General features: G+C 44.5%; 1 protein-coding gene across 1 annotated transcript in view; it reads right to left on the reverse strand.

Annotated features, from left to right (window-relative positions):
• The window catches only part of sbf2 (SET binding factor 2), a gene marked incomplete at its 3' end in the record, with an annotated part of 89338 nt that extends 72331 nt beyond the window's left edge, over positions 1-17007 (reverse strand). The window contains exons 1-2 of the mRNA XM_083690854.1: positions 16900-17007; positions 5803-5891 (exon numbers count right to left, since the gene is read on the reverse strand). Coding sequence (XP_083546980.1) covers positions 5803-5891; positions 16900-16954 — 144 coding nt within the window. The 5' untranslated portion in view covers positions 16955-17007. The remainder of the gene's footprint in view (positions 1-5802; positions 5892-16899) is intronic.
• Between the last annotated feature and the right edge of the window lie 801 nt (positions 17008-17808).

Below are 17808 nucleotides of genomic sequence, written 5' to 3' on the forward strand. Positions count from 1 at the left end.
AACCATCACAACACATTGAAATTATTTCAGCACATTGATTCCATTTTCGCCTGAATCCCCAAAAGAGGAATAAAGAGGCCTGAGGGGGTCAGAGCCAGACACTTGGATGTCACGAGTTGTGATTAGGCGTAATCCTTTCCTCTGGCATCACCAGAGAGGACCATTCCTATCCAGGATTTACGGACGCTGGAAGAACGAGTCGAAACTATATCGGCCATATATTCTCCTGGTTCGAAAAAACAAAACAGTAGAAAGTCCACCTAGCTCTCATCCTAGCCAAAGCTACCTCTGGATTGATACATTGTGTTGAAGTTTATACTTGAAATGGTGTGTTGTGAAAGATACAGAACACTTCATCCACATAGAAGCACACATTGACAGGAATAGGACAGATTCCATTTCAGGCAATCGATGGCTATGGAATACTAAGTATTTTTCAATCGTAAATCGCATACAAAGCAACAAAGCATTCAGAGCACTGAGAAGGTAACAAAGTCATGAGTGGTAGTGGTGGTGGTGGTGGTGGGGAGGGGGTGGGCGGGCGGGCGGGGGTCACTGAGGTGTCAATGTGGGTGGTGTGTACATACTGGCCCTGACCCTGGGCTAATGTCAATGCTGTTGATGGGATACAGTTTGCCCTCTCATGCCCGTGGCATCTTTATCCTCAACTGACAACATGGACACAGCTCCTGTCTACGTGACAGTTCAGTGCGTTTTCCACTAATATTGACTGCGTACTTGTCCATTACCATGGCCTCCAGTGCATTAGCCATCCACCATCCATCTTAAATGCCTTCACTTGGCGATAAACACACGTGTTGTACAGGCATGCTCCAAATTCTCCAGCCTGATGTGTGCACCTACAGTATGTACTCACCCACACGGACATAGAAGCATAGGATAGGTGTGTGCATAGGTGCACAACCCTATGCTTTTAAATCCATGTAGAGGAGTACACAAGTTTACATTTACATTTTTGGCATTTAGCAGACGCCTTTGTCTAAGTAAGTGAATCATCGATCCATCAGTCACCATAAGAAAAAGTAATCTATGCTAGGACCAGGGGCCATTGGCAGTCACAATGCTAGAAGAAGGAAGAATTACCTTTATTATTTATTAATTTATTTACAGTAGAGAAACTGTGCAGGGGGGTAGTGGGGATGAAGAGGTCTTTAGGAGGGACAGTTAAGATGTAGCCTGAAGAGATGGGTCTTCAATCTACAGTGGAAGATAAGTCGTGACTCTGCAGTCCTGACAGCAGTGGGAAGCTCACACATTTCAGGGGGAAATGGTAGAAAATTGGGACGCAGGGAAGTGTAACATCTATAAAGAGCTGCCTGGATATGGCGGAGGAGAGGGCTGAGCTGGGTTTTCCATACTCATGTTTCTAATCTTGCCTATGCTAAGATTAGAAACACATTTCTCCTAGCTCCAGTTGTAAAGGCTTTTTCTGGGTACATTCTTCATCTGTGGTTATTTAGTTTGCTGGGGGCCTGTTATGACCACAAAATGCTTTTCCTGCTCAGCCCCATCCGCTCTCTGTGTCTACAGATGTATTCCCTAGTGATGGTAAATGACTCATTTGCTTTTTCATGGCGTGGAGAAAAATCTGCTAATAATAACGGTTTACATACCAGTGAGAAATGGAGCCAAAATGCAAATGGCTCGGTGGGTATGTTAAACACTATGGTATATCTTCATTAAAAGATCAAAGCTGGAATCCCAGTCATTTGGCCCCTAACCAAAGAGTGTCACACCACACTGGGGACCCCCCCCCCCAACCTTCATGAGCTGACCCCCTCCATCGTTTCATCACTTAAATCCTGTCCTCTTTCTATTTGGAAAAATAAACATGTCAACATACACTCACTGAGCACGTTATTAGGAGCACCTGTACACCTTCTCATGGAGGTGGTGTAATGGTGTGGGGAATGTTTTCTTGGCACATTTTGGGCCCGTTAATACCAATCAATCATCGCTTGAATGCCACAGCCTATTTGAGTATTGTTGCTGACCATGTGCATCCCTTCATGGCCACAATTTACCCATCTTCTAATGGCTACTTCCAGCATAATGATGCACCACGTCACAAAGTAAAAGTCGTCTCAAACTGGTTTCATGAACATGACAATGAGTTCAGTGTTCTTCAATGGCCTTCCCAGTCACCGGATCTGAATCCAATTGAACACCTTTGGTAGAACGGGAGATTCACAGCTTGAAAGTGCACCTGAAAAATCAGCAGGAATTGCGTGATGCAATCATGACATCATGGACCAGAATCTCAACGGAATGTTTCCAACATCTTGTGGAATCAATGCCACGAAGAACTGAGGCTGTTTTGAGAGCAAAGGGAGGCCCTACCCAGTATTAGTATAGTGTTCCTAATAAAGTGTTTCGTGAGTGTACGAATGCCATTTCTATCCTCCACTCGGCCTATCCCTTAATTGTCTTGACAATATAATTTCAGAGGAAACTACACACTTAACCTTAATTATAGTATACATTGGATCTCAGTGCAAAATGGGTGGTTTATCTGTTCTGAATTTATGTGCTTACTCAGCAGAGTTGCTTATTGTGATGAAAACTAAATGTGCCACATGTGTACAGTATTTCAGTGGATGTATATCTAACACTCCAGTTTCATCCGACACAATGACTGGAGCTCACACACACACATCTGCAGAAATGTGTGTGTGTTTGGCTAAACACAAGGCGCTGTTACTATATTTAACCAGCCTGCACACGTAGGGGGGATGTTTGAGGGATGGTGCTGTGTGGAATGGATGCTGTCATGGCTGCATATCACATCCCTCAGAGACAGAGACACGGCATGGAGATGGCTCTGTGGCACATTACTGCTCCTCCCAGTGCCATAACTCAAGAGGAACACAGCCATCCATGATGGCCACCAGCAGACACAGTGACTCACACAGTAAGAGGCCCAAGATGCCCCGTCACCCCCTCCCCCGTAGCAATAAGTCTATCTTTGCTTCACTAACAACTTGTGTCTCCTCCGTAATTACCCCATAAATACCCATGCAAAAACAAGGCCTGTGGTAGGATCGGGGTAGGATCTCCTTAACATTGTCCAAAGCTGCAGCTGATGGAATTCACTGCTGCAGTTTGTCATTCGATGACTTGAGAGCGAAAACAAAAAAACATCCACAAAAACAGAATGAATTTCAACCATCCAAGTCCTCTTCTGTGGAGTCAATGAGGAACCATGGATGTGCGGTCTACACCACGGGTGAGTCATAGTTTACCAATATGAATGTGTGGGTTATCTATTGGTAAATCATCCCAATCACATTGTCCATGAAGAGGCCTCCTCTAGCTATAAACAGAATTGCTAGCGGTTCCCTGCTCCCTTCTCCCATCGACAGCCATCCATCCATCCTTACATATTTGACACAGATTATACAACAGGTTGGCTGTCCACTGGTCTCTCCACCTGCTAGTCTGCTCTGCTTTGCATCACCGGGCTTAAAGAAACGTCCTGGATGAGAACGTTCTATCAAACACAGCCGGCTGGGAGACGCCTGGCTCTTCTGACACGCAAAGCCGTGCTACAGACAGGACACAGGCCGTCCTGGAACAGAAGCTATCCCCAGATCAGGTCGGGCATCCCAGTGTTCTTTCATCAAAGCCAGGATGCTGTCTGTGCTCACCAAGAATTCACCTGATTGACTCCATAAGAAATGGACCAGCTTGTACTTTATTTTGATTGATGAGGATAGAGGAAAACTTTCGTAACTTTTGTTGTGCACAGAAGTTTCAGGACAAGAGTAAATCACACATCCCAAAAACCTGAGCCAAAATAATGCTTATTCTGTTTTTCTGATAAAAAGCAAACTCTACATTAACTCAAGGCTAGCAGCTGGTAGTTAAGCCTACCATACAGTAGATTTCTCATTCTCTTGAGCAGGTCCAGGTGTGCTGATCTCAGGGCTATGCAACAATTTGGACATATTGTAGATGTAATATAACCCACAAACTGGCAACATGTTTTTCTATGAAACCTGAACCCTGTAAATGTACCATGAAATCCATAGTGGGCTGTTGAGGAGGGGGAGGAAACGATGGAATTTGACAGAGCTAGAACATATAATAGAAGAGAGAAAAAAACTAATCTCCATGTGTACTGTACTGTATAGCTGACCCTAGAAGTCAGAAAAGTAGTTTAGACTACATGAGGCGGAAAGCACGTATGCGAATGTAAACTGTGGATGTGTTGAAAATGTTGTCGTGAAAGCATATTTTAAAAAAGCAATCATGTGCTGATTTAGCTTGTTCGTCAACAGATCAAGTAGTGCCTGGAATCTGTCAAAACATCCAGAGTCTTCACAGGACAGTCAGTGGTGCTCAGAAGGCGCCTCTCTCTCTCTCTCTCTCTGTCTCTGTCTCTGTCTCTGTCTCTGTCTCTGTCTCCACACAGTTGATTCCAGGCCAACAGCCTCCTCCTTTAAATCATATAGTATGTCCAAGTAAATAAATACACAAACACCCAGGCGGGCCCCTGGTGGCCTGTGCTGACCAGGGAACAGTGTTGAACTGTGGGAGGCTGACTGGGTCTGGGTCTGGGTCTGCTGGGTCCGGGTCTGCCAGGCCAGTTAACTGCTACTGTTGCCCTGGGGATTTACACCCCCCCCGCCCCAGAGACAGATAAGCAAATATTTGGTTGTGATGAGTGCCATGATTTGTGCATGCTGGCAACAGGCGAGTCCCTCTGACCAGAGTCAAGGACCCCACAATGGAGAGGACACTAACTCTGGACAGGGATGGAGCATTAGAGAGATAGAGCCACAAGAACAGAGACAGAGAGATGCAACAGCCCTGAAAAGAAAGATAGGGACACCCAGCAGAGAAAAAGACAGATAACAGGCCAAGGACGAAGACTCTGAGGGAGGTATCGAATTTCCCAATTAGTGGAGGCGGAAGGGGTTGAAACAAACCTCTTGAATAAACAAATCATTATGCATTTGTTGACACAGGAAATGCCGATATGTGCTCTACACACTCCCAGTGAGGAACGTGCGTCCTGGGAACATGGGAAGACGCTGCGCTCCTGGAGGTTCTATCTGTCATTGTAACAACATGACAACGGAACATTCTACAGCGCATTCTTGACTACCGACAGAGGACTTTGATGTTCTCCCTCGGTGGAGAGGATTTCCTAATCCTTCTAAATGGTTGAGGCAGATCAGGAAGTGGGTTACTGTGACCAGACAAAGCCACTCACTAACCAGGGGAATACTGTACAACCTGTACAAAGGACACATTAACTCTAGAATTTTCCAGAAGAGATGCCAGGGGTCCTGTTGTGAACGTGCTCTAACAACGTGATGCACCACCGCCGTTTAACAAGCCCATTTCCCATCTCAGACAACACGAGCGGACCAACTGAATGGGCCTCACAGTCAGTCACAACAGGAAATGATGCAACCATCTGTACATTTCAGCTCCGTCACATGGATCTGTACTTTGGGTTAAAATCCCATATGTTCTTCTCACCAAGTGACTAGTGAATAACAACCTGCAACCCTGAGCCCTGAGCCTCTACTTCTAGAATCTATCTTCCAAATGTATGCAACATGCAGGGTGACAATGTGGGGACATTCCAACCTGCTATGATGTACCACCACCATCATCATACAGGGTGCAGGAGTGAGTGAGTGAGTGAGTGAGTGAGTGAGTCAGTGAGTCAGTGAGTGAGTGATCTGTCATTGTCTGTCATCATACAGGAGGTGACATGTGATGTTGTGCTGTCCATGGCTGTGGGTCCGGAGGTGTAGGGTAACTCACCATCTCCACCCCCTGAGGGAATGCCGTGCCGTCCCAGTCCTTCTTGGGGAAGCGCTGGATGATCTTCCCACACCCATCTCCTCCTGAACCTGGGGATGAAACCAAACAAACACGGTCAGTCAGAGGGCTAACGTGGCTAACGCCAGAGGTCTGATGGCATCGTTCTCCATCTAATGAGAAGTAGGCTAGGCTTATATGCATCTCTTTTCCATGGAGTCAATCTAGGAAAACGCTCTTTCCCCGAGTGACACTCGACTGAGATTCTATATCCGCCACCAACATGAAAAGAGGGAAGAAATTTGCTCCTCCATTTCACATGATCTATACATCCAAACAGCGGCGTTATGTATGGTGAATGATGCATGAATAAAGATAGTGTGACACTATGCCTGGAGGCTACATCAGCAAGTTAGCTTTTCACTTTGTTAAACGACACTTACCGGGTCGCACTTGGCCCTAATAATACCTATTTTTTCCAAAAAGGCGAGGTAGCAGAGGATGGGGGGGGGGGGGCATTTGAGGACACACAAATCATTTTGACGTGTGATCACATTTGCAGACTTCCTAATTGGCACAATCACATTCATGCATTCTTACAAGTCCTTAGTGATGATTCTCCTTACATTTTCCATCTTTGCCTTCGTTTTGTGGTTTCTCCCCTACTACCACAAACGTACAAGCAGAAAACACATATGAGTAGCAGCACCACAGGGTCATAACTGCCTGTGTGTGTGTGTGTGTGTGTGTGTGTCCTGACCTGACAAATAAGCCAAGACATCCACAAACGCCATCCTACCATCTGCACTATTCATAAAGCAACCCAGAAATAAAGGCATATTCTCAAACCAAGACTCATTGAGCAAAAACCATAATTCTATCTAGTCACCCTGAAATGTGCTTAATCCAGTGCAAACCTGAACACAACAAAGGCCAATGTTCAGAGCGTGTAAATGAGTTAATTGACAGTGAAATTGAATCCGAATGTGACCTTGCCATCAACACAACAAATAAACACGCAGAGAGGTTAAAAGAATGAAGCCGAAATGCATCAGCAGATCTGGAATCAGTCACGGCCAATAAATAAATTACAGGGTTGGATTAAATCAAGATGTTTCACAGGGAATGTGGTCAAAGATTAAGTGCGAGAAACTGAACCGGGACAGCTAACACGAAGCAGATTACAGGAGTGGGGAGGCCATTAATTTAGGAGTGATGCATTCTGACAGGCCTGTACCGTGGAGAGACAGTAAAACTCGAAGAGACGAGGAGTGAGAGTCCCCCCCCCCCCCCCCCCCCCCACCCCACACACACACTACACAGCTCCCCCACACATACACTACACAGCCCCCCCACACATACACTACACAGCCCCCCCACACATACACTACACAGCCCCCCTCAACATCTGTCAGGTAAGTCACCAATCATTTAGCTCAGGGACATTTCTGCACATAGCCTAAACTGTCAAACTGGTGAGACTGTGGCGTTATCAACATATTAGAGTGGCACTGTTTGAGGATAGGGGGCTTTGCCGCCTATGAACACTGGAATCCTTTAAAATCCGTTGGCATTCAATGCAAGGTTGAACAAGAACCATAAGGCACTTAGCCTTACTTACCATTGCATATTTACAGCTTAGGATGTATTGTACAGTGAAGCCTTTATTACATTAAAAAAGTACACGGTCACATATGGCTCACTTACAGTACAATTGTTTTAGCAACTTTGGATGAAAATTAAGTTCTTGTCAGCATAAATCATGACTTACAACAGACTGAGATGTAGACTATTCAAGAGGTGACACAAGAGCATTCCTAATCAACAATCTGGAAATCTAACGAACGGAAAATGAATCTAATTGAAGAACATAAAAGAATTCCTTTCTGCAGCGTGCCAAAAACAGCATCTAGGGGACTGCTTTCCAACGTGCAGTTTGTCACAAAGTATTGTCTGACCTGATGACTTCATTTAGACTGTATTCTAAGCTCTCAGTCACGCATTCAGTTAGGACACAGTTCTTATCCAATCCATGTTGAGGAAAAACAGTCTCCTATCGAGAATTAGAAACGGAGGATTATTGCACGTATTGTTCTGGATTTATGATGTAATCTTCTACAGTAGGTAGAGGAAAACAACACCAGTAATTAATCAAATTTCAATGAGCTCCTGACATCCTATCATTGAGCAGCCAGTCACCTGTTTACATGCAAGATGACTGAAGAATGTGCTGACATGTCAACATGACTGTCTACTGACTGTCAGTCAAGGCTGAGTTTCCACAAAACACTTTTTATTTCGACATTGACGTTGATTCTGTTTCCTGCAAACATACCAGCCAAGAAGAGAGCTGAGCAGCAATTCTGACTGGGTGTTTTCTTTCCAAATCTAAAAACTGGAACAGCAAAGGTTTTTGAGGAAACTGCTGGCGTACAGAGCATGCTAAGTGGCTATGTTGGTCAGAACTGGAACTGTTACCAACAGTAGAACACTCACACTAACCCTCTGATTACAACTAAAGCAAACAGCAGCATAAACAGCACCATAAACAGCACCTAAAAGAGACATATCAGGGCCAGGACATGACTGTGGCAGGTTGTGTAGAGGAGAGAGAGCAGAAATCAGATAGGAGGAATTTGCTACACGCTCTCAATGGGCTGCTGCCCTCCTGCCCTCCTGCCCTGCGAGGCTTAAGCATGCTGTCAGCAGCCCCTTCAAACCTTGACCTCCATCAGGCTTTTAGAGACAAGGAGGAGGGGGGGGCGTTAATCTTTACCAGGGTCCTGGCCCAGGCTTGTGTGTGTCGTAGGGCTGAGGGCATTAAGCAAGCTGTGTGTAGGGTTATGGGCTGGGGGCTGGAGGGCTGGAGGGGTCGCAAGCCTGTCCAGTCCTGACCATGACAGCGCATCAGGTGCCTGTAGGCCTGTAGTACCCCCTATTCTAATTGAGATCACATGCTTGGAATCTTTGAGCGTTCCAAGCTCTAATTTTCACCCAAGGATGACAATAAATGACAGAATTCCTGGCATTCTGTGAGGCTGCACTCTGTAAACAATTAAAAGCAGCTCGCACTGTCAGATATTACCCCCCAGATGACAATAAAACAGCTTGGCCGCTACAGGGTAACAGAACCCGGGCCAGAACAGGAACATGCTAATTTCAGGATCCTCTTGCAATAACACAGGCAGGGAGGAATTCCAAACAACAGTTGGTATTTTCCACTCTCTCTAACACACTGAAAAGAGCCTGTTTTGCTGGTTGCCCATTACAATTGAATAGGGACATGAATTTACAGTAGCATCGAAACGGACTGATTTGTTTCTTAAGAAAGAAATATGAATTTCCAAAGTGCCTGGGCTAGGGCTGTTTAATTTATCAACACCATATGTGATGTGGTATAAATGTTACAAGATATGTTAACTTGGAAAACCTTGTAAAACTTACAGGCAGATGTCAAACCCATGAAACCAAACCATAAACAAAACTATTAAGCAATATGTTTTTCTCCAATACTCAACATAGGTCTCCTGAGTGTCCTCAAAACACGTTATGAAAGGAGAGACTAAAAGAGTTTGCCGTTATTTTCACTGTGAGGGTAATGGGGTAACCATTAATAAGATAATGGGTAAATAACAGTCTGCTTTATGTTGACTACACAAGCCTGTGACAGTTGAAGGCGGGCTATCAGGGCTGGAGGTTACTCCATACCGCAGCACTCAAGCCATTACTACTCTAAAGTCTTTGGCTCATGGTTAGATACACACGGAAAAATGTGACTGTTGAGCAAATTTAAGACAGGAGAAAAATGTGTGCTGATAGTTAGATGAGCAAATATTGGCGTACACTCACAGCACAAAGGCTTACGGCAAAATGACGTACAGACAAAAAAAAAACACAAAAAAAACACAAGAACGAAGACACAACGCTCTAGATGCTATTTCACAATTGAATGATTTTGGTCTCCAAAAGAACCACACAGAACGGTCTTTAGTCTCTCTTGATTAGTGCAGATGTTTCTTCTCTCGGAAAAAGGTCCATCCATCTTCCTGGACTTTGTCTTACAGCAGAGCTGGTCAATAAATCAGCAGTGGGAGGCGGAGGCGGAGGTCTCCTTTTACCCAGTAAGACTAGGCCTGAGCCGGGGGGCCCGGGCAGGCAGCCGACACCAGCCTTCGTCATCCCTGCGTTAGACCCTAACCTGCATCTGGCCCAGTGTGTGGACAGGTGCTCCGGTGGAGTGGAGACAGGTTGGCAGGTGCTGCTGCTAACTCAAAGTTCTCCTCCGTTCCACAAGAGTTGGTTTATTGAAAATCCCCCCCAGTTCTCTCAACGTGAATGAAACCCAGTTAGCACTCAGTGCTATCAGAGGTTACGTAAAGCCTATCGGCACTCCAAAAAGCTGTCCAAAACATTTCCAAAACCCTCTATCCTAGAACAAGACTGGACGGGATGTTCCAAAAAGATGATATGCAAAAGGAATAGACCATCGTTTGCATGGCAAAAGGGTATCAAAGATTAACAAGTCAATGATGTCATCAAGATCCAATTCCAGGAAGCATTCCAGCATCTGAAAGCAGCTGCAGAACTGGACAAATATTTGGAAGGAAAGGCGTCACTAAAAGGGCATGACAAAGAAGACAAGTAGAAAGGAAAATTAGGCATCAAAATTATATGGGTCAAATGAATTTGAGCTGAGGAAGGTTAACCATACAACCACAGACGTACTTAGCAGACAGAATTTGTTAATCTGCCCACATGTTAATGATAAATGATGACCGTCCATGATGGCTTCTGTTTTGGTTTCATTTCCCTAAAAGAGCAAGGCAAATCTGCCTGAGTTTAAATAGAGTTCAACCATAGCTGCAATGTCAATCAAGCACTTTGAATATGAAAACATGACTATTAGGTTCCATCTGATTAGATTGATGAGGGGGGTTGCTGATTAGGGAACGGGACTGACCATTGCTGACTTTGCATTACTTCTTACCACACGTCAGACATCTCCAACCTACTCATCGTTATCCTTTCCTGTAATCATACACTATGTAAATTGCTTTTCCAACTTTACATGACTTGCGTAATCACCTGAATGGGTTTTTTGAATGGAAACGACAAGAATCAGGGTAGCTGCTCACTAGAGTAGTCAGTGGAGTTTCCATGGGCAAGCTTTGGCTATCACACGCCTGTGCTCTGCACTCTCCGGCAGAAAGGAAGGAACTCCTCCATTGTGGTCAGGATGCCTCTCGCCACAAAGCCAAAGACCAAACGGGAAGCGGCCCATAACCCATCAGCCAATCAACGGAGGGCTACAAATCCCTGATGTTAAATAACACAAGAACCGTTTCCACATCTGCCATCTTAAATCCTACAACCTGACCACAACAGAAGTATCTGTATCTGAGTGAAAACCACAGAGGGACTCTTCTGACTCTGCTAGCTGATCTCCTCAGCATGGATATGGAATAAAAAGGGAAAGTAGGGCTACACGAAACTGTTATGAGAACATTATAACCTTTTTTCCACTTCATTCTTATCCAGCGCACACACACACATGCCCCCCGAAATGTAACAAGAGAGTAGTAAGAATTGGTTGTAGTTTTTTTCTTTCATTTGGACAGAATGGTTTTAACAATTGGTTTTCAACCCACACTGTGTAACACCCTATCGTCCTAGTAGTGTGAGTCAACTGGGTCATAAAAGGCCTTTGTGTTTGATGTTTGACATGCCAACTCTTTTCCTATGTTCCTTGGAGAGGAGCTGGTAAACATTTCCTCTACACCTTTGGATGTCCCTGCTAAAACAAAATACAACTGATTTATGATTGCTCATCATTCAGCCATAACACCTGACAATACTTGAGACTGATGTTTTTGTTGTATCAACACTAAGAACCAAGTGGATTTTCCAACAAAGCTCTCAAGCCCTTAAACCTACAGTATGTATCAAAATATCCTGTTATTAACATTCGGCAGACAGGGCTTGGTGAAATATGATACTTAAAGTAGGTCTATGTCATCCCTAACTATGGGTTGGCATTCCAGAGACATGGCCTTGCTTATCCTGCAAACAAAACTTTCTCTCTTAAATAAGTAAATAAAGGCTGAGCAGGTATAATCTTAGCAGATTACTTGAGCCTCTGCTTTGTAAGGCCTTGTTGCCTACATAAACCATTTAGCCCTGGGGTGGGTGTTGGGTCGTTGTCAGTATAATGAGAACTTTATCTGCAGGAGGCCTATATGTCTGGTGGGGAGACGGGGTAATAGACTCTCCACCATTTGTCCAAACTTTTCCCCTATGATTTCGATCAGCCAGGGCCAATTCTATGTCCCACAACTGGGTCCGAGATAACAGTACATTCCAACACCCTCACACGCTGTGTGGTGGGGGACTGGGGGTAATGACCTAGATTGAGGGAAAGCTACAAATTACTGATATGCCTCATCTCAAGAACTGAATAGAATTGAGAGAGAGGAAATATCACAGAGATAGGCAGGCAGGCAGACAGACAGGCAGGCAGACAGGCAGACACACACAGTACAGCCATTCTCCCAACTGACAAGGCAGGCAGGCAGGCAGACAGGCAGGCAGACAGGCAGGCAGACAGGCAGGCAGACAGGCAGGCAGGCAGGCAAGCAGGCACACACACAAACACACACAGTACAGTACAGACATTCTCCCAACTGACAAATGCCAGAGGCAGCAGACACGTGCACAGCAAGTAAAATCGCTCATCAAAACTACACCAAGCTAATTAAAAGGATCCAGTAAATTCCTTAACTGGTGCAGTCAACCCAGGTTTGGAAATCAAGGCATGAAACCAACACCGAGCAGAGCAGACGAATGAGAAATCAATCCAGAAAAATACCATATAAAACACCACCGTAAGTGTTTCCAGATGAAATAACTCAGCAGAAAATCTGCAGAAAAAACCCCAACAAAAATGCTTTGTTGACAAGAAAACATTATCAGAGGCTAAAACGCTGGCTGTTGCACTGTCGTTTGAAAAAAAATGGTTGTTTGCAAAAGCATTTTCCTTGCGTGAATGCCAAATAGGCCTCGGCCAGCACATGAGTTGTTGTTCCTGACAAATCACATTATTACAGAGGCCATTCAAGATAATGCCATCAACTCAGAGATACATCTTCACAATCTGCACATTTTTTAAATACAACCCTTGCCATGTAAAGTTAGTCATTTGGGGATCTGCAAAAGCCTAATTTACAATCCTACACGTAAGCAACTAAGCCAACAAAACATAACTCTTCAAGTGACAGCCATCCTGAAAGCTGAACACATGAAGGTGTAATCACAGTGCAATGTCAAGTCTGGAGAATCCATTTGAGTCATGCTACAGTAGACTCTGATAACTAAATTCTACCCCAGATCGAACTCTCTCTCTTTCTCGCATGCTTGCATCCCCAAAGGTGCGCAGCTAATATGAAACACAGCAACATCATACAGCCTTCAGGAATCTGCATATGGAAGCGTTTTGTACTCGTTCGCCAAGAACGTTAGAAGTGTTTTTTCGTGCAGGTTTGAGCACAACATTACGTCAGCCATTTCCTGTGTCCACAGCCTCAAAACCAGGGTACAACTGCAAGGTCTCTCATAAAGACAAGACAGGCTAGTAAATGCCTCACAAACATCTCTGCAGCTCTAAAAGGAGAGGTGATGATTTCTGTCACATAGGCTGAAAGTATGAGACAGGCAGCTAGGGCAAATTCCTCAGTTTCACTTTGCAAATGACGATTTATGGCTCGCAGCAAGCCAGAGAGCATTTACTACAGACCCCACCGCCAATAACTAGAAACACTATCCCTCAGTAAGGAGAAAGACACACTGCTTATTCAAGCCTGCATCCAACCTAGCTGTCTTTTAGCATTCCAGCTGGTTGCAGCCGTATAAATCCAAGGTTTATGGATCAAATAAGACATAAGTCCCCAGGGAAACAAACCAGCCCCCACCAAAACAAACTACTACAGAAATCCTAGTGGGGGTGGTTTTTTTTTCCTCCATCACTGACCATGAAATACTCCCTTCATCATCATGGTGCCCCTCACAGGGCTATATTTGTCATGTCATTCTTAGTGACAATGGTTTACACTGGTAGCAGAAAGTGCTGATATGAAGGATCTCAAATACAAGAGTTTTGTTTTTTTTCTCTACGAACCCAACAATGGCGGAAAATGCTACAGGAGATACGCGATGCCTAGGTACTCTGAAACTTCTCCTTTCTCTCTCAGACTAAGTTACAGTACATGGGGGATGGACACATCTTTTATGACCAATGGTCTTCTTCAAGTCTGTGAATGCTAATGGAGGGAAAGCATCCCAAAATCGTTGAAGTTGAAATAAATGTGTCATGAGTATGGCGTAGCCCTGCCCAATGATCACATATCTCTTGACAGCAGGCCTATTCCTTAACAGATGTTGTTGTATAAAATACTGCTAAAAGGTCTCAAAACTGGACTGCGTGAGAGAGTGCAATTACACCAGAAAGCATCGCGCTTGATGTCAGACATCAACAAAATAGCATGATTGCATGATTTATGACAGGCAAAACCAATCCACACAAGATCGTGATTAATGTCCCTCAATGTGTCATGAGCAATGGCCTAGCCTTGCCCAATGATCACATATCTTTTGACAGCAGGCTTATTCCTTAACAGATGACAGGCATCTAGATGACCTTCCAGGGGTCCATGATAATCTAAGAGAATTGGGTCAAGAATGCCGAGCAGCAGGAGGACCCTCAGTCCAGCAGTGCGATGGTAGCCATGAACTCCAAGATGTGCATCCAAGACTGGACTTAACGATGATGGTGGAGGGGAAAACATCTGCTGTCTAGACAGTGGACCAAGCCTCTTCTTCAATGACCAGGTAAGGCCCCTAAATGGACAAATGCGCTATGAAATGAGAGTAAAGTAGAGTAAAGTGGGTGAACCTTATGCCTGTGTAGTAACTCTGCAATTAGACCTACTCCGGGACCATTGTAACCTATTCTAGAATGTTGTTACTAGATTATTTTACAGTGCAACTACGCAGGAAAAGTGCAGCTATCTTGGGCTTATGATAAGTAGGACCCAAAACTGAAATCCATTCTTGCATTCCTAGCTCAATGTTTTTGTTTGCTTTTTGTGAGATTGTGTATCAATTCTTAAAACCATTTCCGGTTTCCCAGTTGAGAGAACACCGCCCCAGTTCCCACACTGGGCCACCTATGCAGCACAACTGATGATCCCTCTGCCCCACCCCACCCCACCCCCCACAAGTCCATGTGCATCATCCCTCACAGCAACACAACATGAAAAAAGGAAGGAAAAATCAACCTCACTAGGGAGCAAAAGGAGACATTTGTCTCTGGGGTCCCTGAGCTCCTATTGGAACACCACTGCTCTAATAGAAACATCCTCTGGCCAGGAACATTCTGCTGGGGGGGGGGGGGGGGGGGAGAAAGATTGTGAGGAGGACGGTCGGATCTATCCAAACTCTGGCAATGCCAGGAACATTTTGTTCATATGGCACAAATAAGTCGTTTGTCAGTTGGCGCTAGGATACGGGAGGGTGATGGGGGACAGTGTTTACCTATTCATGTGCGTGGCTGGCCCTGGTGACTGAGTGGATTCAGCTGGACTGGCCCTCTCTGACACATGGCCCTGGAAGGATGCCACTGCACTAGGGGTTTCTCTTTACTCCCTGATCACTTATGGGCGATGATCAACGCTCCCTCAACATTACTCTACTGTCCCAAAACAGCCCCATTTTTTTCTGCCCAGTTCTACAATCCCATTATTGGATGCTATTGTTCAGTAGGTTGATTCCCTTCTCTCAACCAGCTCCATTCAAAGAGCAGGTTAAGACAAGAGGTAGTGTGCTCAAAGCTGTGTAACCTGTGTGAATAAATATGATGCATAAGAAAAGCTATGACCTATGAAACGAATAAAACTCAAAAAATGTACATGATATGAAATTATGAAAATAAATTTGATAACTCTATTTGTCACAAAACAATGCATGCATCAGTCTATGAACATTTTGAAGTTTTAAAATTAGTTTAAAATTAGTTTTTTTTTTTAGAATGCGTTTTAAAATCTGAAAGAGAATATGGACTGAAGTTTGGTTGATGTTCCTGTTGAGCAGATCTGTCACAACAGGTGACTACAATGAACTAAACACAGTATCGTCCTGCACAAGAGTCACAACTGGGTTCGACTAGACTAGTCAGTTGAATCCCAGTCTTGTTTCCTCTCGGTAAGACAATGTATCCTTTACACCAACAAAGGAAGCCAAGTGGAAGAGTACAGACAGGGTTAACAAGCCTGCCTCTCTCCTAGCTGATGGGCGTAGCACCACTGCAAGGATAAAAGGCCAGTTTGCCTGCATTTACCCAAACATCAAATCGATGAAGCATCAGGCGTGGTAAACGTGCCATTAAAAAAAAATCGCTTGTGGAAGTACAATCGGAGATGGAAATCTATATTGTATAAAATGCTGCTAAAAGGTCTCAAAACTAGACTGCGTGAAAGAGTGCAATTACACCAGAAAGTATCGTCAGACATCAACTCAATAGATGGGATACAGGTTACATTGCATGATTTATGACAGGCAAAATTAATCCACACAAGATCGCGATGAATGCACCCCCCTAATATAAATAACACTCGTCCTAGTTAAATCTCCACATCCCAGTGTAAACCCAGGGTCGTAAGTACAACTACGATTCACAATTGCTGGATTTGTCAAACCGTCCCAGATGTGACAGATGTGATATCGAGAATCCACTCCATCTATGAAAGTTAGCTCCATTTGGGATTGAAATATCACCACGCCCACCACAAACATTACATTTTCTTGTGATTTATGACTTGCTAAATGGCACACGTTTACGAGTTATCGTAAGCGTGTGCAATTTACACTCCATTACACTACAAATCCAACATGAATAGCAAAAGAGTGGTGCTTCCAATCACAGTTAGCAAGCTGGCTATAGAATGCTAACTAATAGCATGATCAACACTGACGGCCTGAAGAAATCCCAGCACTTTCACTTTGAAGCTCATTGTACCATTCCTGTTCATAGCGTTACGTTTGAAAACTCACCAGCTTTCTCCTGATCATATCCTACGACAACCAAATAATCAGCCAATCTAGCCATGTTTTCTGTTTTTCCCGAAATCTACCAACACAATTCAGCATTTTTCTTTCTTCAAAAGCACAGCCATGTTTGACAGAAGGAGTGCTAGTGCGCCTGCGTGCAGCGCCGTCCATGGGCGTGGGCCGCTGGTCTCCAGATAGACGGTCACACCCTGCCCACGGAACACACACCCTGCCCACGGAACACCCTCTCATCACCACTGGAAAGTCCTCTCTGCACATTTTAGGAAAAAGCATGTTACAATATTGAAGCTCTTCGATATAGGCTACGGGAGACAAGAAAGTAGGTTTCTCTGAGCAATAATGCAGAATATACAAGACAAATTAATTGTCTCCTGCTATTTCCGAGGCTATAATTGGCCCATCGCTATCAGATATTGAGCACAATATTTCGGAGGAGACGGTCGAGTGTGTTGGCAAGCCAGAGGTCGCGAGTTCGAAACTCGGACGGAGCAACTCGGGTTGCGGGGCTACTGTTTGCAATAACTTGTCTGTTTCATAAGCACCGGGAGAACTCCGGGGGCGGAAAAAAACACCGAGGAGCGGGAATTCTCCTCTTGTGCTGTTTTTGCCAACACATCAACGACCTGGACTGAAAATGGGCTTCTTTCGCATCCGGCCCACAGCGCACATTGAGAGAGAATCTGTGTAGCTAATACGGCAAATAACGACTATAGCCTATTATTTGGAATGCTGCGTCACTTAGCGGATCTCAATTGACAACTGAGAGCAAAACGATTTAATGGTTTCAATGATGCAAGTTGGCTTCTCCCCAGTAAGACGGTATCTATCAGTCATTATAGGTTTTTAGGTTTTCATTATATTTTGATAGGAAAATATAAAGATACAATCATT

The sequence above is a fragment of the Argentina silus genome, assembly GCF_951799395.1.
Source record: "Argentina silus genome assembly, chromosome: 19".
NCBI classification, from domain to species: Eukaryota; Metazoa; Chordata; class Actinopteri; order Argentiniformes; family Argentinidae; genus Argentina; species Argentina silus.